The 20421-nt window shown below is 39.2% G+C and overlaps 1 protein-coding gene across 1 annotated transcript in view; it reads left to right on the forward strand.

Moving 5' to 3' along the window:
- CHM (CHM Rab escort protein) overlaps positions 1–20421 on the forward strand; it is a 133424-nt gene that overhangs the window by 87644 nt on the left and 25359 nt on the right. Inside the window, exons 9-12 of the mRNA XM_090264997.1 lie at positions 5406–5483; positions 16671–16775; positions 17158–17221; positions 18650–18746. Coding sequence (XP_090121123.1) covers positions 5406–5483; positions 16671–16775; positions 17158–17221; positions 18650–18746 — 344 coding nt within the window. The remainder of the gene's footprint in view (positions 1–5405; positions 5484–16670; positions 16776–17157; positions 17222–18649; positions 18747–20421) is intronic.

Genomic DNA, 20421 nt, shown 5'->3' on the forward strand with positions numbered 1-20421 from the left:
TTCCTTCAGTTGTCCATTATTAAAGGCGTGTGTGTGGTGTTTAGGCTGCCGTTGAATGTACTGGAAGGAAACGTGTCTTGTGAGCTCCATTACAGGCAAAATATTGTGGGAGAGTGTTTGTTTGCCTCCTACCAACAGTACTTTCTCTATTTAAAAATCTCTAGCTTACCAGTATGCTTGGTAAATCACTTTTGAGAATGTGGACTGCAAAGGATTTATAATTCGGTAGGTACTCTGAAGATGAGTATTTCCATGGTTATTATCCTTAGCCTGAGCTTATGTTCTGTATAAAATGAAGTAACAGAGAATCCATTTAGCATGTCAAGATAGAGGATCAACATGTGCTTTAGGGGAGACAAAAATATATGGAGATTGAAGAATTATTCCGCTCTTTGTAATAATATTTGCACCTTGTCAGAAACGAGAATGATTCTGAGAGTGGCTTGGACCACGTTTGTTCATGTTGCTTTCCTTTATAATGCCCGAAAAGATGGTGCTGCTAGGGAGGCGGTGTGCGTGATCGTTAACGGAGAAGACCCTGGGCCTAGGTTGCCTGAGTTTTTATTTAGCAACACCGTTTACTAAGTGACCTGGGGCAAGCCAGGCGACCTCTCTTTGCCTCATTTGCCCCAATGTCCGACTCTGCCTCACAGACCTGTAGTGTGCAGCATGGAAAGCATCTGGCACATGGTGAGCACACAATGCTCTCCTTGATGATGGTTTGTGTTGTTGTTGTTATTGGCTGCGTGCCCCAAAGACCGGTGGGCAGCCAAGTTATTCCCTCGCTCCGTATATAATTGCCCACTTCTCGTGTTGCTAGAACTGTTGCTATTGTGCCTCTTGCCCAGGTATAAAAGGTTTCCTCAATGGTTCGTTGCTACCAAGGAGCCCTCCTCCAACCAATTAAAACGAAGACTAACTATGAGAATGGCTGATAAGAATAGGACACAGAGGAGTTTTTATTCATCCCATCATTTTGCCTGGCACTTTTTACAAACCACTGGTTTTTGTCACTTAGCCTTAAGGCACTTGAGGAGAATACAAAGGTGAGAGAGAACAGATGCCACCATTGTGACAACATGTGACTCCCCTAACAGGCAAGACTGGTGTGAAGGAAAAAGCCACTGAGGAGTGGAATGGAAAACGTGTATGCACTTTTGCAGTGGCAGAAATTCAGAATTTTACAGTAAATACCGAGTCATCTTCCCAGGATCACAAAATGCTTCTTGTGTTCTCACCTAAAATGAATGCGTTTGTTGGATTATCATGATAGCGCCTCATTGGACTTCTTGTGTGATAGCCACTGTCATCCACACAAGCCTGTTCCTCTCATTCTTCATTTGTGCTTCTTCTATTTCGTGTACGCCCACTGCCAATAAATCATGTTGTTGAACACAAGGTAATTTTTGATGGCTCACTAGAATAAATATAGATGCTCCTATTGCATTTTATATGTAAACGTATTTGGCAGATATCCCACTTCCCCTAAAAACTATAGAAAACATTATTTTAAGAGAAAGGATACCGGATAAAGTAGCAATGTATTTCATGAACAGTAACATTTAATGAAAAGTCTGGTAGAAAATTACATTTAATTTTAGTTAAGTGGATTTCTCATGCTTTTGATAAAACCATAATTATCTGTGACATAGCATTTTATGATTTCTTAACCTTATACAGCTGATAAGTGACTGTGAACTTGATTCCTTTGCTTTTCTTGGAATCTGGGAAGATATTAAAAAATTCTTTCCCGTGTGTGTGTGTGTGTAAGTAAACATGGACCAATCTGATTGAAATGACAAACTCTGTAGGTCAGTTGGTAACAGCTTATCTATAGGTGCTTGTGAGGAAGTTGTAAACACTGGCATTGCTACTCATGCGATGAAAAGTTAAGCGCAGGCGAATGACAGTGGTCCATGTTCTTAAACTGCTTGTCTATTTTAATGACTTAACCTTATTTTTAAAAAGATTTTGTTTATCTATTTTTAGAGAGTGGGTTAGAGAGGGAGAAAGAGAGGGAGAGAAACATAAATGTGTGGTTGCCTCACATGCAACCCAGGCATGTGCCCTGACTGGGAATCAAACCAGTGACCTTTTGGTTCACAGGCCAGCACTCAATCTACTGAGCCACACCAGCCAGGGCATTCAGCCTATTTATTTTCAGTGGGCCAGTAATATTGACTATGCATGTGATCTCTTCAATATCAACAGAAATTGATGATGAAGGCTGGGCTGATTATCGGTACTCCCCTACCACTGATAGGCAGAATACAACTTGGGATATGTAGCTGAACAATCCAAAAGAAAGATGACTTCTTCTGGCCCTCTTTAATGTCTGTTGAGTACAGTGTCTCAAATAATAGCAGCTGTACCAACATTGTTAATACATATTGTTCCATAATTTGCTATGTGACTGGTGAACAAGATTAGCAGAAAGGGAGAATATCTTGTAGCTGGTCTCCTGGGTAAAATTTGTAGTTTTCAAACACATGGAATTTTGCTTGCATGCTTTAATGTGCCATTTATTGTATTCGATTCTAAATTTCTAGATGGAAAACAAGCTTAATTTCCTATTGTTGTAAAAAGAAATTATTACCTAACGTCATCTACCGTAACTTACTCATGTCCACTAAAATGATTAACTTTAGAAAGATGTTAGGAATGTTATGCCATACTTAGAGAATGGCAATAATCTCTATCATAGATTTATATTTTTATTATAATCTGATTAAGAAATATTTCAAGGATATGTCAGAAAGTCCAAGGAATAGCATAAACACCACCATGTAGCCAATCCCAGTTTTGTCAAACCTTAACCTTTTGCCATATTTGCTTTCAATGTACTTTTAAAAGAAACTGAGTACTGTGATTCAGATCTTCAGTGTACTTTTACTGCTTACATATGTATACATAAATGATACATTTATTTTGTATAGAAAGCTTTGAAACTTTTTATAAATCGTATTACTCCGGACCAGTGATTTTCAACCGCTGTGCCATAAGAATTTTTAAAACATATAACACCTGACTATTTAGTCAGGGGCACTGACCTCTTTTCCTTTAACATTGTCTAATAAAAAATGACAGCAGCCAACGCAACAATAGCTGTCTGGCGTGAATGAATCAAACATACGCATTTTTTGGTCAGATCGGCCAAAATAAAATATATGTTTTGGTGTGCCGCAGAATTTTCGTCATGTTTATATGTGCCCTGAAATGAAAAAGGTTGAAGTCGCTTCTTTGGACATCTTCTTCCCCAACTTGATAGGTGGGGCTGTGTTTCATTCATTTAAATTGCTCACAGTTAGGGGGCCCTGTCGCCACAAAACTGCCTACACTTTGGACACCAACTGCGAGCTGGGGGGGTTCCCTGAGCACTACAGTTAACGCTTTATGACAGGGACTGGGTATCGATTGAAAGCAGTCAAGAGAAAACATGCATTGGATGGGGTCTAGGGCAGTTCCCGAAGTGGAGCTTCCGGCTGTTCTCTCCCCATGGAGTCAGGACAGTGTCACCCTTCTGGCATCAGCGTGTGACAGTGTGCACAAAGCATGGCCAAGCAAGGAAGTTCATGAGCTCCAGTGCCCAAAGTTGTTATTGGCGCTCTATCACTGCGCCGTGACCGATGGCCCACGTGGCCGCTGCACTCAGTCTCCAGCTTCACTCAGTGCTGACTGATGGATAACACATGACCTGAGGCGCTCATCCCAAGCTTGGCATTGAAAGGACTTAGAGAGTACCTCCCAGAATCCGAGGAGAAAGCCCAGGCCTCTTTGCGGGCCAGGATAAATTCTTTACTACCCATATGAATACAGCGCGTTTTGTTTTCTTTCTTCTCTCCATGGATATTTGGGTCACGTGTGTTATATATTTTATTTAACTAACAAATGCTTATGTAGGTCTTTTTGTGTGCCAGGTACTGTTTTGCTTCTTTACAAATATTAACTCATTTAACTCCCAGAAGAATTCTTTGAGACAGATTCTATTATTCTCATCCTACACGTAAAAACAGGAGCATACAGAGAGGCTAAATGCACAGCCAGCAGATGAAATAGCTCAGATACGAACTCAGGCGAGTCACAGTCTTTGCTCTTAAGCACTGTGCTATACTGTCTATGGACAGTGTGGCCGCAAGTATTTTCATACCATCTCCTTGGATACATGTGTGTGAGAGCTTCCGTAAGATTTATCACTAACAGTAGAATTGCTGCCAAATTGCTCTTCAGACCGATATTTTAAAACAATGTTTAAGATATTCGCACATATCTTTCCTACTCTGTGGCTTTTCTTTTCAAATTCTTTTGTTTGCCAGATGCTTATCACTTTATAAAGTATTCCATTCGTTCCGTTTTTTAATGATTTTGATTTCTGCATCTTTTTTTATGAAGTATTTCTCTCCCCTGAGCCCCACAATGTATCCTCCTATGTTTTCTTCTACAAGTTTTGCCTTTTATATTTATGCTTCTCATCTACCTGGATGTGATTCTGAATATGGTGTAAAGCAGGGATATAATGATTATTTTTTCCATATTGTCTCAAAACCATTTTTTTTTTTAGTGGCCCATTTTCCCCCACAGGCTCTAGGGGAAAATCTGGTTCTTGCCTTTTCTAGCTTCTAAAGGCCACTTGTCATGGTACTTTATTGGTCAGGGTTTCTTGGGTCACGTAGTAAGGGAATTTCAAACCCTCAGCCTGTGTGACGCAGACTATTGATTCTAAATACAAAGGTGCACTCTTCCTCCAGCCAGGACTTTGGAGAAAACAGTTTGTTGTCACCTCCCTCTTGCAGGAAGTGAAAATTTCCCCCAAGGTCACCCTTTCACTGAGTTGTTGCCCTTTAAGAATCTAGACATTATGAGGGTGTATCTAATTTCCCGTCCCCTGCCCCGTTCGCCACCCAGGCCCCCTCCTTAGAGCTTCCGCAGCATTCAGTCATGTGCTTACCACTCTACTTTCAGTTCTCTTTACTTTTTGCTTACTTTTCTAGTCAGCAAAATCTCAGGGGGAGGGTCCCCCAAAGTCTTCTCTGCCTGTTTCTTCCTCACCCTTCTCCATGCTCCCTTCTGTTGGGTGGACGGGGCAGTCTCATACGTCATCTCTTGAGGTTCTTTGTACCCTGTGTGTCTTAGGTAGTCAGCAGCTGGTTTGGAGGGGCCCCAGATACCTGACCTTCTCCTTAGGGATACTATTGGTTCGGTCTCAATTCTAGGCTTCCACCGAGTAATATTGGCAGTGAGACTTCTGTTGTGTCAAAATATTACTAGTCTTACCTTTGATAGAGAAAATAATAAATTCTTGAAGTCCTTTTTCCGTGAGACCAATTATTAAATGAAAGCTATTTAAAAGAAAATAACCTGACCTTAATTTTCAACTCCTAATTCTCATTTTCTTACTCTCTTCCCAGGATGTGTGCTGTCTTTGGTGGAATCTATTGTCTCCGGCACTCCGTGCAGTGCCTTGTTGTGGACAAAGACTCCGGAAAGTAAGGATGCTATAAGTTACCTTCCTGTATTTACACCCCAAGCCCAGGTGAAAAATGCTAAAGTCAATTTTTAAAAAATGATTCTTCAAAGATCCTCCTTGGTGTTAATAACATATCAACCTTGATTAAAAGTAATTTGTGTTTAGATCCTCCAGAACAAGGAAAGTGAGTTCAGAGTATAGAAACTAAATTAATTTCCCCGCAATATGACTATAGCTCCTGATCAGTCAAGCATGGAAGACAAATCATTCCAGCTGCCGGGGGTGGGTGATGAGTGATTTTAGTTTTCCTTGTGGCCTTACCTCCTCTAATTGATTTTCATCAGATGACAACAGAGCCCTCTGTTATTGCATTTTTAAAAATGGAGCTCACCTAAAGACTCATCAGATTAATCTCTGCTGATAATGCATGTCACTCCAAGAGAAAAGATTTTAATGAGTTTTTAGGTAGATTGTTGTCATAAACTATGTTGCCCTGTTATCTGAGGATAAATTCTTTTACAACCATAGCAGGCCTGTAGGCTGGTTGAGGTTTGAAGTAAGAATGGACCTGCCTTCTTAAAAAGCTCAGCATCATCTACTTATCTTCTATATTTAAAGTATATTTTTCTGGGATTTGTTATTTAGTTACTAAGGTATGCTCTTGTCTGAATTACACAAAATAGTAGTCTTTGATTATTATGTTTTACCTTAAAACTTAAATGGCTCAATTGGATCGAATTTTAGGATCACTTTAAATTTTCCTATTTGTTGTGTGTTCATAAACATCTACTGACCTGTATCTCTTATGTGACTTATTTAGGGTATATAAAGAAATTGTTATTCATTTCCAGTTTGAATGCCTTTTATTTTTTTCTCTTGCCTTATTGCTCTGGGACTCCAGGTACTGTGTTCAATAATAGTGGCGAGAGTGGACATCCTTGCTAGTACTTTGTTTAGGGTATTTTGCATCTCTATTCAGTAATCACAGATATTGGTTTGTAGGGTATTTTTAGGTGTGTGTGTGTGTGTGTGTGTGTGTGTGTGATCCTTGCCAAGTTTTGCTATCAGAGTTATGTTGGCCCCATAAAATGTGTTAGAAAGCATTGCCTCTGTGGTAATTATTTTTGGAAGAGTTTGAGAAGGACAGGTATCAGATCTTCTTTGAACGTTTGGTACAATTTACTAGTGAAGCCACCTGGTCCTGGACTTTTTCCTTTTGGGAGGTTTTTGATGATTTCTCTTTCCTCTCAATTGATCGGTCTGTGTAGGTTTTCTAGTTCTTTGTGGTTCAGACTAAAAAATATATGTTTCTAGGAACTTGTCCATTTCTTCTAGGTTATTGAATTTGGTTTCATGGATTGGAAGAATCAACATAGTTAAAATGCCCATTTACCCAAAGCAATAAACAGATTTAATGTAATACCCATCAAAATCCCAATGACATTTTTTAAAGAAATAGGACAGAAAAATTGTCAGATTTGCGTGGAAACACAAAAGGCCCTGAATAGCCAAAGCAAAATCCTCAGGAGAAAGAACAGAATCAGAGGTATCACGCTCCCTGACTTTAAATTGTACTGCAAAGCAACAATGATCAAAATTGCATGGTATTGGTAGAAAAACAGACACACAGAACAATGGAACAGAATTGAGAGCCCACAAATAAACCCGTATGTATTAAGGCAAATACTTTTTTACAAAGAAGCCAAAACCATAGAGTGGAGTAAAGACAGTCTCCTGAGTAGATGGAGCTGGGATAGTTGGAGAGCAACATGCAAAGGAATGAATCTAGACTACTGTTTGTCCTCGTGTATGAACATTAATTCAGAATGAATCAAAGACTTAAGTATAAGACCTGACACAATAAATTACATAGAAGAAATCCTAGGTATTAAACTTATGGACCCTGGTCTTAGAGAAGTTTTTATGGATTTAACCTCAGAGGCAAGGGAAGTAAAGGCAAAAATAAATGTGTGGAACTATATCAAACTCAAAAGCTTCCACACAGTAAAGGAAACAGTCAACAGAACAAAGAGGCAGCCAGCCAAATGGGAGATGATATTTGCAAATAACAGCTCCAATAAGGGGCTATTATCCAAAGTATATAGAGAACTCATACAACCCAAACACCAAACAAACAAACAGTCCAATTGAAAAATGGGCAGAGGACCAAAACAGACTCCTCTCCCAAGAAGACATACAAATGGCCAACAGATATATGAAAAGATGCTCAAATTCACGAGCTGTTAGGGAAATGCAAATCAAAACTACAATGAGCTACCACCTCACACCTGTTAGAATGGCCGCTGTCCAGAAGACAACTAATAGCAAGTGTAGGAGAGGATGTGGGGAAAAGGGAACCCTCATTCCCTGTTGGTGGGGGTGTAAACTGGTGCAGCCACTATGGAAAACGGTATGGAGCTTCCTCAAAAAATTAAGAAGAGAGTTACCATATGATCCAGAAACCCTCTTCTGGGCATCTGCCTGAAAAACTTGAAAACATGTATTCGCAAAGACATAAGCAGCCCTGTGTTCACTGCAGCATTATTTACTGTGACCAAGACATGGAGACAACCCAAGTGTCCTTCGATAGAGGGTTGGATAATAAAGGTATGATGTATAATACAGGGGAGTACTACTCAGCCCTCAGAAAAAATGAAATACTGCCACTTGTGACAGCATGGATAGACCTTGAGAATGTCACGCTAAGAGAAATAGGTCAGATGGAAAATGTTAAGAACCATATGATTCCACTCATATGTGGAATATAAACCTGAAAGCAACCAATGAACAAACAAGAGAAACAAAAACTCATAGACACAGACAACGGTATGCTGGTTACCAGAGGGAAGGGGGTGGGGGTAGTGACAGGTAAAGGGGGTCAGATCTATGATAATGGGAGATGATCTGACTTTGGCTGGTGGGTGCACAATGCAATATGAGATGATATATCATAGAAATGTACATTTGAAACCTACATAATCTTACTAACCTCTGTCACCCCAATAAATTTAACAAAGAAAACAATTGTTCAGAAAATAACCTTGATACCTTGAACTGGAAGCTTCAACATGTATGTTTTAAGCTGTCTCTTTCATTTTACAACAGTTGTTCATAGTCTGAATGGCATAAAATGTTTATGAGAGTTGTATAGACGACTTATGATATAGTAACTAGTATTTTAAGATACGGTGGAGAAAACAGTCAGCTTTAAAACATAATATTTAGACGGTGGATTTGCTTTAGAAAAGTAATTCTGCAGTATAACGTAAAGTAGACGCATGGTTTTTAGGCCAACAGACACTTTTAGTACTTTAACAGAAAGGTGCCGCATAAATGAAACATGACAAATCTCTCCCTGAAGGCCCAGGGTATTCATATCTTGGCTTACGATGAGCTCTGTAGAGGTCCGTGAAGGAATAGTTGTGTGTGTGACTTTCAGAGTCATTTTCCCTTATGTTTTCATTTTGCAGCATGAGTCTGTTCCCGTGAGTACGTTCCCATGACGGAAAGCTTGATAATGAATTGCTTGTTTGGTGTTTATTTACTTAGATTCTTTTACCTTTTTGGGCCCCATTCCAGTCTCACATGTTACTCTTAGCGACATGAAGAATTTGCATGGCTCTTGTTTGTCTTTTAAAAAAACTGGATACGTTAGTGCAGTAAGAGCATTTGTTGAACAAAGGCTACATTTACCTTAACTTTGACTTCGTTTTTATTACAAACTGTGAACATTGAAACTTTTTTATGATCTGCTATGGATTTCAGTTGCAGCAGATAGATGAGAGCTAAGGGTCTGAAGACCAAATTTGGGTAGTTTTCAAATTTTAATGTGTTTAAGGATCACTAGATAAACTTATAAAAAACATGCCGATTTTTGAGCCTCACCCTAGGGGAGTGAACCTGTATACCGTGCTTACATTAGAGCCCGGGCATTTGCAGGTTTAAGTGAATCTAAGGTGGGTGCCCATTGCATGACACTGAGAAGCGCTGGTCTGCAAGGTAGAGCTCGGGAATTTCTAATTCCAGATCTATTAGTATTAAATATGAATTTTAAGCCCTGGCTGCTGTGGCTCAGTGGATTGAGCGTTGGCCTGCAAGCCAACTGTCGCTGGTTCGATTCCCAGTCAGGGCACATGACTAGGTTGCACGTCAGGTCCCCAGTTGGGGGTGCAAGTGAGAAGCAACCGCACAGTGATGTTTCTCTCCCTCTCTTTCTCCTTTCCCCTCTCTTTAAAAATAAAATAAATAAGCAAACAAACAAATAAATAAATTATTTTTAAAAATATGAATTTTAAATAACAGGCAGACTGCTACTGATGTAACATTTCTCTTACAGCTCCCTAGAAAGACCTCAAATATAACAGCTGTGTAACAGCTCTTAAGGCTGGTCAGGTGGCCCCTGAATAAGACAAGACAGAAACTTCACTACCGCCGTGGATGACAGTGGGCACGTCCCTTTTCTCTGGGCCAGTTTGTTTTTTTTTATCTGCAAAATAAGTTAGATGGACTCCGCAGTAGCCCCCACGTCTCCCCTCCCAGAGAAGACATGCTTTCATTCAGTTAACTGAAAGTACCTAAAAAGTACCTTGTTTTTCCTCAACATTTACAAATAAGTTATCTGTAAGTGTTTATGTTCCCAAACGCAGGCCTTCCTCGCATGTTGCGAAATCTTCAGTCCCAGTGAGAAATTAAAAAGAAAAAAAATTCACGACTCATGTATGTCTGCTTTTCTTGATATAAATGAAATAACAAAATGCCCACTTATGCTATTTATTATATTATTATTTTACTAGAACTCCACTTTTCTAATGAATGTATTTTTCTTGTTTATCTTGATTGTTTAAGATACAGCCATTTTGGATTCTAGGTATGATTCTCTTACTGGAAAATTTATTCCAGGCCATAACACTTATCTCCTTACCAGTAGGATGACAGTCTTTAGAGGTTGACCTGCATTCATGATATCGTGATATCTACAATATTCTCACTATACTGAATTGTTTAAGTGATCTTCATGAGTTTTAGTTAAGAGACAGACAACCAATACTTGAACATTGTAAGATCATATCTTCAGTAATAGTTACCACATTTATTTTAGTGTTTTGTTTCTTATTTTAAAAATCCATCATAGCAAGTCAAATAGTCTTTGTAAGTATCCAAAGCTAGCATTGATTGAAGTTTGACTTTCCAGACACCATTTTGTTGTTCCAAATCACGTATTTGAGATAGCTGCCAGTAACAGGAGATATTTTGTATGGACTTAATATAAAATGAGGGATAAGTTTTGGAGGGAAAAACCTTGAACACATATTTGAGCATATGCAGCATATATTTCCTTTTAAGAAATCCAGGTTTACTCACATGATTGTTTATTCAAAATGTGTTGAGAATATTAGTCACGGAATCTGCATAGATTTACATCTGTCTCCTTATGGTCTTGGATTGTTTTTCTTTCCTATTTTTCCATGTGTAACATCTGACATCTCTTCCTTTTGTGTAGTTAAGAGCTACCATGCCTCAGTTCTAAGGTGTAAGTCTAATTCCTGATTCACTGACTAGATCTGCACCCCCCGCCTGAGTCAGGGCCCCTGTATGACTGTTTTTAAGTTTCTTGTAAGGTAAAGGCAGGATCTCACAACTCTATTTCTAGAGCTGAGGCAGCTTCCTGTCACCCACTATACTCAATAACTGTGTGGTAAATGTATCAATGAGTAAAGAATACAAAGCAATACCATTTTTGTGCATTTACCTTCTAGTGAGGAAAGCTGATAGACGCATCAATGATCATAGCATTGAGTTTAATTTGTTGATGACACATCCAAACCTTGGGTAAACTTGGAGAGAAGAAATATAGAATATGTAACCAAGTGAAGACTTATTTTCAGCTAGGTCTTATTTTTCCTTTGTTAGTTTAATATGGTTTTCCTGAGATCGCCGTTGACCGTGCGCTCTGCTGTATTATCCAATGGCTGTGCTTACCTACTTTTCATAGGATGTATGTATCAGTAGTTCTTTCCTGCACCCTCCCACTAAATTCTACTGAACCCCTCTATTGGCTGATTTTGGAAACACTGAATGGTCTTGTTGAGCAGTTCTCTCTTCCTTTGCTGCTGTGCCGGCCGTGTAAACTCCTATAAATTAGATCTGGCCATTTAACAGTACTGTATTCGATATTAGGGTTGGCTGTGGGCGACCTCACATCAGACATGTCTGTAATCAGTAGACTGAATTTCATTACTTCAGTTAGTGTTCCTTGTGCGCTTCAGCTGTCTCATGTACTAGATTTCCTCCTGTGACTCTTTCTTGGAGATACGTTTCTTTTTTCATGTCGGGAATGACTATACCTTTCCAGTATACTTGTAAGTTAGTAGTGAAGAGCATGTTAGACCAAGCGTGAGGTGATTGATTCTTAATACTGTTTGTCATTGTAGGAAAGTCACTCCATGTCTGATTTTAGCATGTCCCATTTGCAAAATGATAGTGATAATATTCTAAATATTGAACGTTCACCAACCCCATGCTAGTTGCTGTGAGGATAAAGAGGTGAATAAAACATGGGTCTGGCCCTTATGTCCAAAGAGACTGCAGTAAAAAAGTTCAGGCTCTAAACCCAGACAGACCTTGGTCTTGATCATGGCTTCCCTACTTAGTACCTGAGTGAACTTGAACAAGTTGCTTAACCTCTCTGTGCTCTAGTTTCTTTATCTGTAAATTGAGACATGACAGGACCAACCTCAGTTATTTTGAATATTAAATGAACAAATAAAGCATGTAGAACCCTTTGTTACATGTAGCAAGAACTGAATACATGTTAGCCATTAGCAGTTATTAATGCAGTTGGCTACTAAAGATCCTTCTATGGTACTTTAAGGAGTTTGGACTATAATTCAGAGTAGTTTTAAGTGGATAAATGACAAGATTAAACTTGCTACTTTTAAGTTAGTAATTCCGGTAGTGATTTGGAAGAAACAGTGAGGCAAAGATTCTGTACCTCCTAAATTAGAGATTCTGTATATTGATTTCTGCCCCTACACTGTTCACAGGCATGGAATACTTCCATCATCATCCATCTACCCATGCAATAATTTTTAGTTATTTTCTATGTGCCAAGCTCTGGGGATGCAGCAGAGAACAAGACGGTCACGATTTTTGTTCTCATGGAGTGTGGAGTCTACTGGGGATCGTTACAGAATAAATAAGTTCAACGAGACAGTTCTGCAGTGAGACCTGTTCAGCATGCAGATATGACTGTGTCCCTCCCTGTGTAAAAAGTTTCAGGGGATTTATAGCACTTCAGAAAAAGTTTCAGAACATTTTACGGGCCCTGTGAAGCTTGGGGATCTGCTCTTTGCCTGCCTCTCTAAGCTCGTCTCTTCCCTCCCCAACCTCCACTTCCATTTTATTGCCTATAAACACTGAACGGCCTGTGCTTACCTCTGTACCTCGGCCCACGCTGCCTTTCCACGTGCCGTGTTCCCCTCACTGGCTTGCTTAGCTGGGTTTTATACTTCAAAGGCAGCCAGTGCAGTAGTTTGTCCTAGATCATCCGCTATTACTCCACTCCTTCCCCCCTTGGTAATCTCCGAATGCCCCGTCCTCATCTCTTACAACTGGACTTGCCTGTGCCTGACTCTTCATTATATTGGGAGTTCCTTTAGGACAAGATGTTGTTATCCTCAGCCCTAGGGCGGTGATTGGCACATGGTGGTTACGTCATACATTTATATCGAGCACATGAGCCACCAACATGCTAGTAGTCTCTCGTCTTATTAGACTTAACAAGAGTCTAAGGCAGTGTCGGTAGAGATGGAGAGAGGAGGTGAGTTTCAAGAAATCTTTATCAGGTGGAATGAAAATTGAGTAGCAGACTAGATGTGGGAACAGAGATTCTGAGCTAGGGAAACTCTGGTAAGTGCTGGGGTTCCCAGGAGGTAAGAAGGTGGGGAGCCATGGTGAATTCAGTTTGGGACATGCTAGCTTTGAAACACATTTGAAGTGTCTCCAGAAAGAGACTAAATAGTCTAAAATATGGATACAGAGCTGTGGATTGGTCAGAACCAGTTAATAGCGTTTGAAACTTTTGCGGTGGATTTCCACCCAAGAGAAATGAGTGATGAGCGTTTTGGAATGGTGTCGTTGACAAGGTGGCATATGGACTGATGTCATTGAGAAATCATGGAAGGGCATAGTGAGCAGAAGATCTTCTAATATCCTTCATTAATGTATTTTTCTTTTAATTATTTCCTATGTGATTTCTGCGCTACAGACCATATAATTCGGGTATGAATTCTGAAGTTCCTAGAGATCAGCTACCTGCTTTAATATTATTTTTCTCTTCTGGACCAAATTCCAGATGAAGATTTACATCTTGCTGAACGTTTTTGTCCTTATTGTTATTTTTCTCTTTATACCCTCGTGATGTGTTGATTTAGAAAGCTCAGCTCCAGAAATGTTCTGTCTGGCTTCAGTGATTCTTATGACCACCTTTGTCTTGGTGTCCCTGCGATGGGGAAGTCCTGTCATGTCCCTCCTCAGTTTACCATTTATGAGGTTCAGCAAGGCCTGCAACGAAATCCTAAGTGCTGTTACTCTTTAATGGCTTCATCGGGTTCATGCAGAAGGGGCTGGCGACACTGTTTCCAACATTGGGATGTCATCTAATGATTTATATTAATCTTATAATACAAACTCTTAAGTGTAGGTCCCAAATCAATATTCCTCTCTTCATTGTTCTCCCAATAAGGCCAAATACATGACAGGAAGTCAAGTGTCTAAGGGGGAAACAAACCGTATCACTTAAGCACATCTTGCTTTAAATTGTTCAGGTGAGTCATGTTACTGTCGTGACCATAAGCTCAGTGACAGCAGAAAGCACTATGTTTTTCTCTGTATCAATAGCTCTTGACTTTTCTTCGCCTAGCATGGCATACAAGGACAATAGGAGCAGGGGCATGCTGGACAGTGATTCTTCCCTGGGATTCGGGAGCTTATCAGAATCTCCAGGGGTACTTATAATTTGGAAAGGTCCCCCGGGTGTGATTCTGATTTGCTTCCTTTTCCTCCTCCTCTGACAATCACTGTTTCAGCCAGAAGCTGCAGCCTAAATATTGTCCTTGCCCTGTCGAGCTCCCTAATCTGCATTCTGAGTGGTCCCCAGTACCCTATGATCTCATAACTTCTGAAACCCATGTCTACCTGTCACCAAAGGCGTAACAGCTGTTGAAGCCACCCCGTTAGAGTGTGGATTATTACAGAGCAAGCAGTTCTCCATAGCTGATGGCCAGGTTTCATTGTGAGGTGTATTTAAATGAGACCTTTTTGTAAAGACTTAAGAGTCCAGGGTTTATAGTAACACCACTCCCCACCAATGTTAGTTCACCATTCTTGGATGAAAACTTTCAAATGTACACCACAGCTGGAAGGATTTTAGGGCGAACACCTGTATATCCACCAGATAGGTTGAACAATTGACAGTATAATACATTTGCTTAATCATATGTCGACTGAAATGTTTATCCCTCTGTCCATCTTTTCACCATTTTTCAGCATGTCACAGTAGAGTCCAGATATAAGTACAGTTCCCTCTGAATGCTTCAGCAGGCATATATATATTTAACTGAAGTTTAATGTTTATTTACAGCCTTTTCTTTTGATGGAAAATTGACATGCAGTGAAGTACCTCAATCTAAATGCTCATTAGCTGACTTGACAGATGAGTATATCTGTATAACCCAAATCCCTATCAAAACAAGAGCCTGAGTCACTTGCCTTTCTTCTTTTTAAGTAATTATTTTGGGAAATACGATATGGAGGTGTAAGTACCTTATATCTACTCAAGTATTTTGTAAGGCAAGAAAGAGCTATAGTTCAATGAAATGAGAAGTCAGGAAGAGAAAGGAAGTGGGAGTGAGATAGGAAAACCATCACAAATATTAATATAACATCTATTAATATGTGGTTAATTGATTAAAATATATATTAGGTGTATCTAGCATCATGAGGTACCGTGCTCTATCCCAACAACAGGGGCACACATCTGTCTTAAGGAAATACATCTATAAATTAATCTCCCTAGTGGTCTTGGGGATTTTCCATTTTATTTTTAATGCCTTCATGCCTGGCAAATATCTCTAATTTGGTTTAATTTTAGAGTGATACACCAAGTTTTAATTTATACCAGGATATTTAAAATATAGTATGGGTTTGAAGTGATTTGCTTGCATTTTATTAGGACATACACATACGTGTGTTTCTAATAAAATCATTCTGGTCCCGTAAGGAGAAACTCTGACAAAAGTCAATCGTGATAGCGCCATAATAAAAGCTCTAGCAAACACGCAGGCATTTGCATATAGTTTCTGAAATACTGCATCTCGGCTTCGTCAGTGCTGGTAAGTCCATTTCAAGGATGTTGCCCTTAGTCCATTAGTTTGGATAATGAGCCCTATAAAGTACATTTATAACTTGTGGCACTGCAAGGAGATGGATTCTAATTTTCATCCTTTTATCTAGACACATTGAAAGAAGGTCAATGGAGGGTTCTGTATGATTCATTGTCCCAACACATATCAGATGACAGAGACCTGATAATGTCCATGCATAAGTGTTTTCCTTATTTGGAAACAGCACTTGAAAGAAATCTTTCTATGATCATCCTTTGAAGTAAAGTGGAAACAGATATTAAAAGAAGCTCTAGGCCTTTTTTTTTTTTTTTTGTCTAAAACATTATCACACGTGTGACCAGATAGCTATTCTTGAACAAAAGGGAAGGCAACACGTAACAGAAAAATAAAAAGCCTTTAGTGGCTTTTACAGGCTGTGAATAATATAGCGGTATTTAATCAACTTCTCTCTTCCTGTTTTCTTATATCTGTTAAGAAAAAAAAAAAAAGAACCTGTTTTCTAAGCAAAGGAAACAGCTTATGTTCCTAAACATTAGAAAAACTTATACACAAATCCTAACTTTATTCTTACTTAATAATATAATTCAAAGTAAATATTTAAGTTCTATCTCACACTTATTTTATAATTAAAAGACTTCAAATAGCAATAACAATATATATTCTGTAGTTAGTGTCAGTTTTGTGTCAAATTATAGGCAGATTTAAAATCTAGTCTTCCAAGCAGTTGGTCGCTGATTATGTTCATTTACTTAGTTATTTAATCATCAACACGAACATGTTTGCTATGCTTGTCTTCTTTGCAGATGCAAAGCAATCATAGATCAGTTTGGTCAGAGAATAATCTCTAAGCACTTCCTGGTGGAGGACAGTTACTTTTCTGAGAACACATGCTCGCACGTGCAATACAGGTAAGGCACTGTGAAGGTGAAACAGGGATGTTCAGCTGGGTGGTTACCTCGAAATTTCTGTATAACATTCCAGTAAGATGCAGACATATACCAAAGAAGAGATGTGTCGAACGTGTTACCACTGTTGTCTTATAGGGTCTGGTTTCGGGGTAGCCAAGCCTAATTTTGACTCCTCTGCATCAGCTGAGCCTTGTCTGTAGGTCACACAGCCTTCCTTTCATGAGCCAATGAAAGATTAAAGCAGAACTTGACTCGCTTTGGGGAGGTGACGCTTTTATCATGACTTAAAACCTTTGAAATGTGCCTTCTGGTGGTTATATAACTATAAATGAAACTCATCCATGGCATCTGAATTACTGATGAACTGTTTTATGCATTACAGGCAAATTTCCAGGGCGGTCCTGATTACAGACAGATCTGTCCTTCCAGCAGATTCAGATCAACAGGTAATCTGAGTCCTGTACTTGTTAGTAACAGGTTGCTGATTTAATCTACGTTCATATTGTGAAGTAAAATGTATTAACCAAATGTGCGAATACATTTTAAATATATAATGGCAATTGTGTAATAATCTTGGTTTCTTAAAGATCTCCTTCCAACAGAACAAATAATTGTGTGTTACCTAATAGATTTATGCTAGGGAAGTTGGACAAAATCCTAATTTTCCAACAACTGTTTGTTTGGAATTGGAAATAACACAGTTACGAGAAGAAAAAAATAATCCCCAAAGATTGTTCTTCACATTTAGAGGAAAAGACTGCTAACCAAGCCTCCAGCACCGGTGGCGGGCCCAGTTGTGACACCTCCTTATTGCCACTGTTCCTTTCAGTGCCCTCTGCCTCCTCCACACCCCCAGTTCTGTAGGACTGTCTGTACCTATGGTTTTCCCTCAGTCTGTTCATCTCAATTCCAGAGATGGGCTCTCTTCTCCTTCCGACTGTATTTTACAGTGACTGACAGAATCAGCTTACTTAGTAAGTGTGACTGTCAGACCTATTCTATATGTTAACTGCTAAAAATAGGTTCCTACAAGTCCTTACGTTAGCAGCTTTCTATTAGATAAAACAGATCTGTTCTGTGCATGAGCCTTTCACATGCCAGCCAGATGGGGCTTACCTTTTGGCACGTGTTTCCTAAATGAGAGGATTAGATTGAGATTTACTATCGAACCTTCTGAGTCTATAGAGAAACATTGAACTGATGGCCACTTAATGTCTTTTAAATATAAAGCCACATAGCATATCAGTAGTGCGTAGGACAGCATATTGTATATCAGTAAACATTATTAAAGGGTAATTTTCCATTTCGCTTTTAATTCTGAGTTTCTAGTTTTATCGTTGGAGTCTACATTGACTTGACGCCATTCCATTCTGAAACGTTTTGGTATATGTTTGGCTATCCGTTAGTGTGTATGTTGACACTATTTTACTTGTTTTACTGCTTTTGGAATTCGTAACATTTACAGAAATTTCAGTGTTTTGTAACTGCTATTTTAGTTGTTATGAGTAATCAAAATTGATTGAATATGATCTAAATTCAAACACTGACATGCACATAATTCAGAAGTAATAAGTCATAATTGTGTCATTTGAAAAGTAGAAGATTTAATAGATATTAAAAATATTTGAAATATCTATTAATTATGTGGATATACTATATGTGATAGATAAATATATAATTGATGCAGAAACCACACATTCGGACACACATGTGTGTTATGTGTATCAAATTCTGTTCTAAAATCCTTACAAGCTACATTTTTCCAACTCTCAATGAGTGTTTGAAAAAAGATAGTTTGGATGTTAACTAGAATGACAGAAGAAATGAAAAAGAGATCTAACAGCTATGCCTGATACTTTATCTCTGCTTTTTAGATTTCCATTTTGACAGTGCCACCAGAGGAAGCAGGAACTTCCGCTGTTCGGGTCATTGAGTTATGTTCTTCAACAATGACATGCATGAAAGGCACATGTAAGCACAGCAGAGCCTGGTTGTTTGTCTTTTGTGTTTCTCTAGGCGGTAAAGAGGGCAATTATTGTTACAGTTGTCAAGGTTGTATTGATACAGTTTTGCCATATACATACATACATATGTGTGTGTGTGTGTGTATGTGTGTGTGTTTATTCGCAGTATTTGTTCACACAGTGTATGTTCATACAATAAGTCAGTTCATACCTTCCCCTTGCTCCTAAACATTTCTGTGGCTAAATCTTCACAGGCACTATTGTTAAATCCTCTGGTGAAAGAATTTCTGTAACTTCCCAATTTTCTCTGTCATTTTTTCCTTAGGCTTATTGGAAACATACTTCCAGAACAGTTATTTTCTTTGTGGCTAGCTTTCTTGTTGATTTTTCCTTAGAATTCTTAATCTCATTATTGAACTTCTACCATGTATGGAAGTCCTCAATTTATTTCTTTTTAATGAGACTAAAGTTAGAGACTGCTTTCTCTGTTCTTTTTCTTATATGTATCAAAAGTTCTGCCTCCAGCAGTGTCAGATATTATGACTCCTGCCACATATTTCTTAAAGATGTTTCAGTAAGTATAAATCGGCGACTGTATATTAGACATCACTATACCTAGACCTAACCTGTGTACTTGCGGGGATTCGGAAGAAGCAGAGGCCGACGTGCCTGATTGGAAGCATCCCTAATCTTATTGCACACCTGACGGGGCACGGCAGTATTACCTGAGCGCAGTGCACATTTCAGGATAGGTAAAGATGAAAGTGGACCAGGCCCTGAGCTTAGAGGACTCACAATCTAGTGGGACAGTTTAGATAGACACAGAATTAGCTCTAAAAGGCAGACCGTGAAAGCACCAATAAATAGTACACTCTAGAGATTGACAGGAGGGAAACGTAACTATCATTAGCTGGAATTATTTTTAATAATTCTAAATGTCTGTTGTTTTACTCAAGCTGCTTGTGAGAATGATGAGAAGCAGAAGAATAACCTGGTTGGGCGTGTTTGTCATTGCTCGTCAGTGCATTTTTCTGTTGGCTATTGTAAATATTCAGCTGTGTCACAGTGGCGTCATTTAATTGTCTTTTCTCATACAAGTTGAGGTTGTTCTGGTGCTTCATATAATGAGTAATTTTGGACTGCTCCTCAGTTATTTTTGTTAAGGTATAACAGTGCTTAGATGTTACCTGGCTTTAGCAGGCCTTTTTCTGACACTGCTCTGGTGGCAAAGGAGGTGCCATGTCGTAACTGTCGAGGGGTGGAAGTCCCAGTTCCCCACATGGCCTCTGCTGCCCGCCGCAGGTTGGAAATCTTTGTCATGCCTGCTGAGTGATTGCAGTGAAGGCCCTCTGGCTGGGAGGAGTGGCCTGGTACTGCTCCCCACGCGGCCTTCACCGGCACCGTGGGGAGAGGAACGTGGACTCGTTGCTCAGGCCATGGTAACAGACCTGACTCTCCAAGATGCCTGCTGGCTCCGCCTCATTGGGGGAAAAGCAAGAGAAAAAGAAAGCAACAGACGGGACTATAAAATGGCCAGAAAACAATGAACAAAATGGTCATAAGGGCATACCTATCAATAATTACTTTAAACGTAAATAAACTAAGTTCACCCATGAAAAAGCATAGATTGTGTGGTTGAATGAAGAAAAAACAAGACCCATCCATATGGTGCTTATAGAAGA

Source organism: Furipterus horrens, unplaced genomic scaffold (assembly GCF_987537825.1).
Source record: "Furipterus horrens unplaced genomic scaffold, mFurHor1.1.pri manual_scaffold_17, whole genome shotgun sequence".
NCBI lineage: Eukaryota > Metazoa > Chordata > Mammalia > Chiroptera > Furipteridae > Furipterus > Furipterus horrens.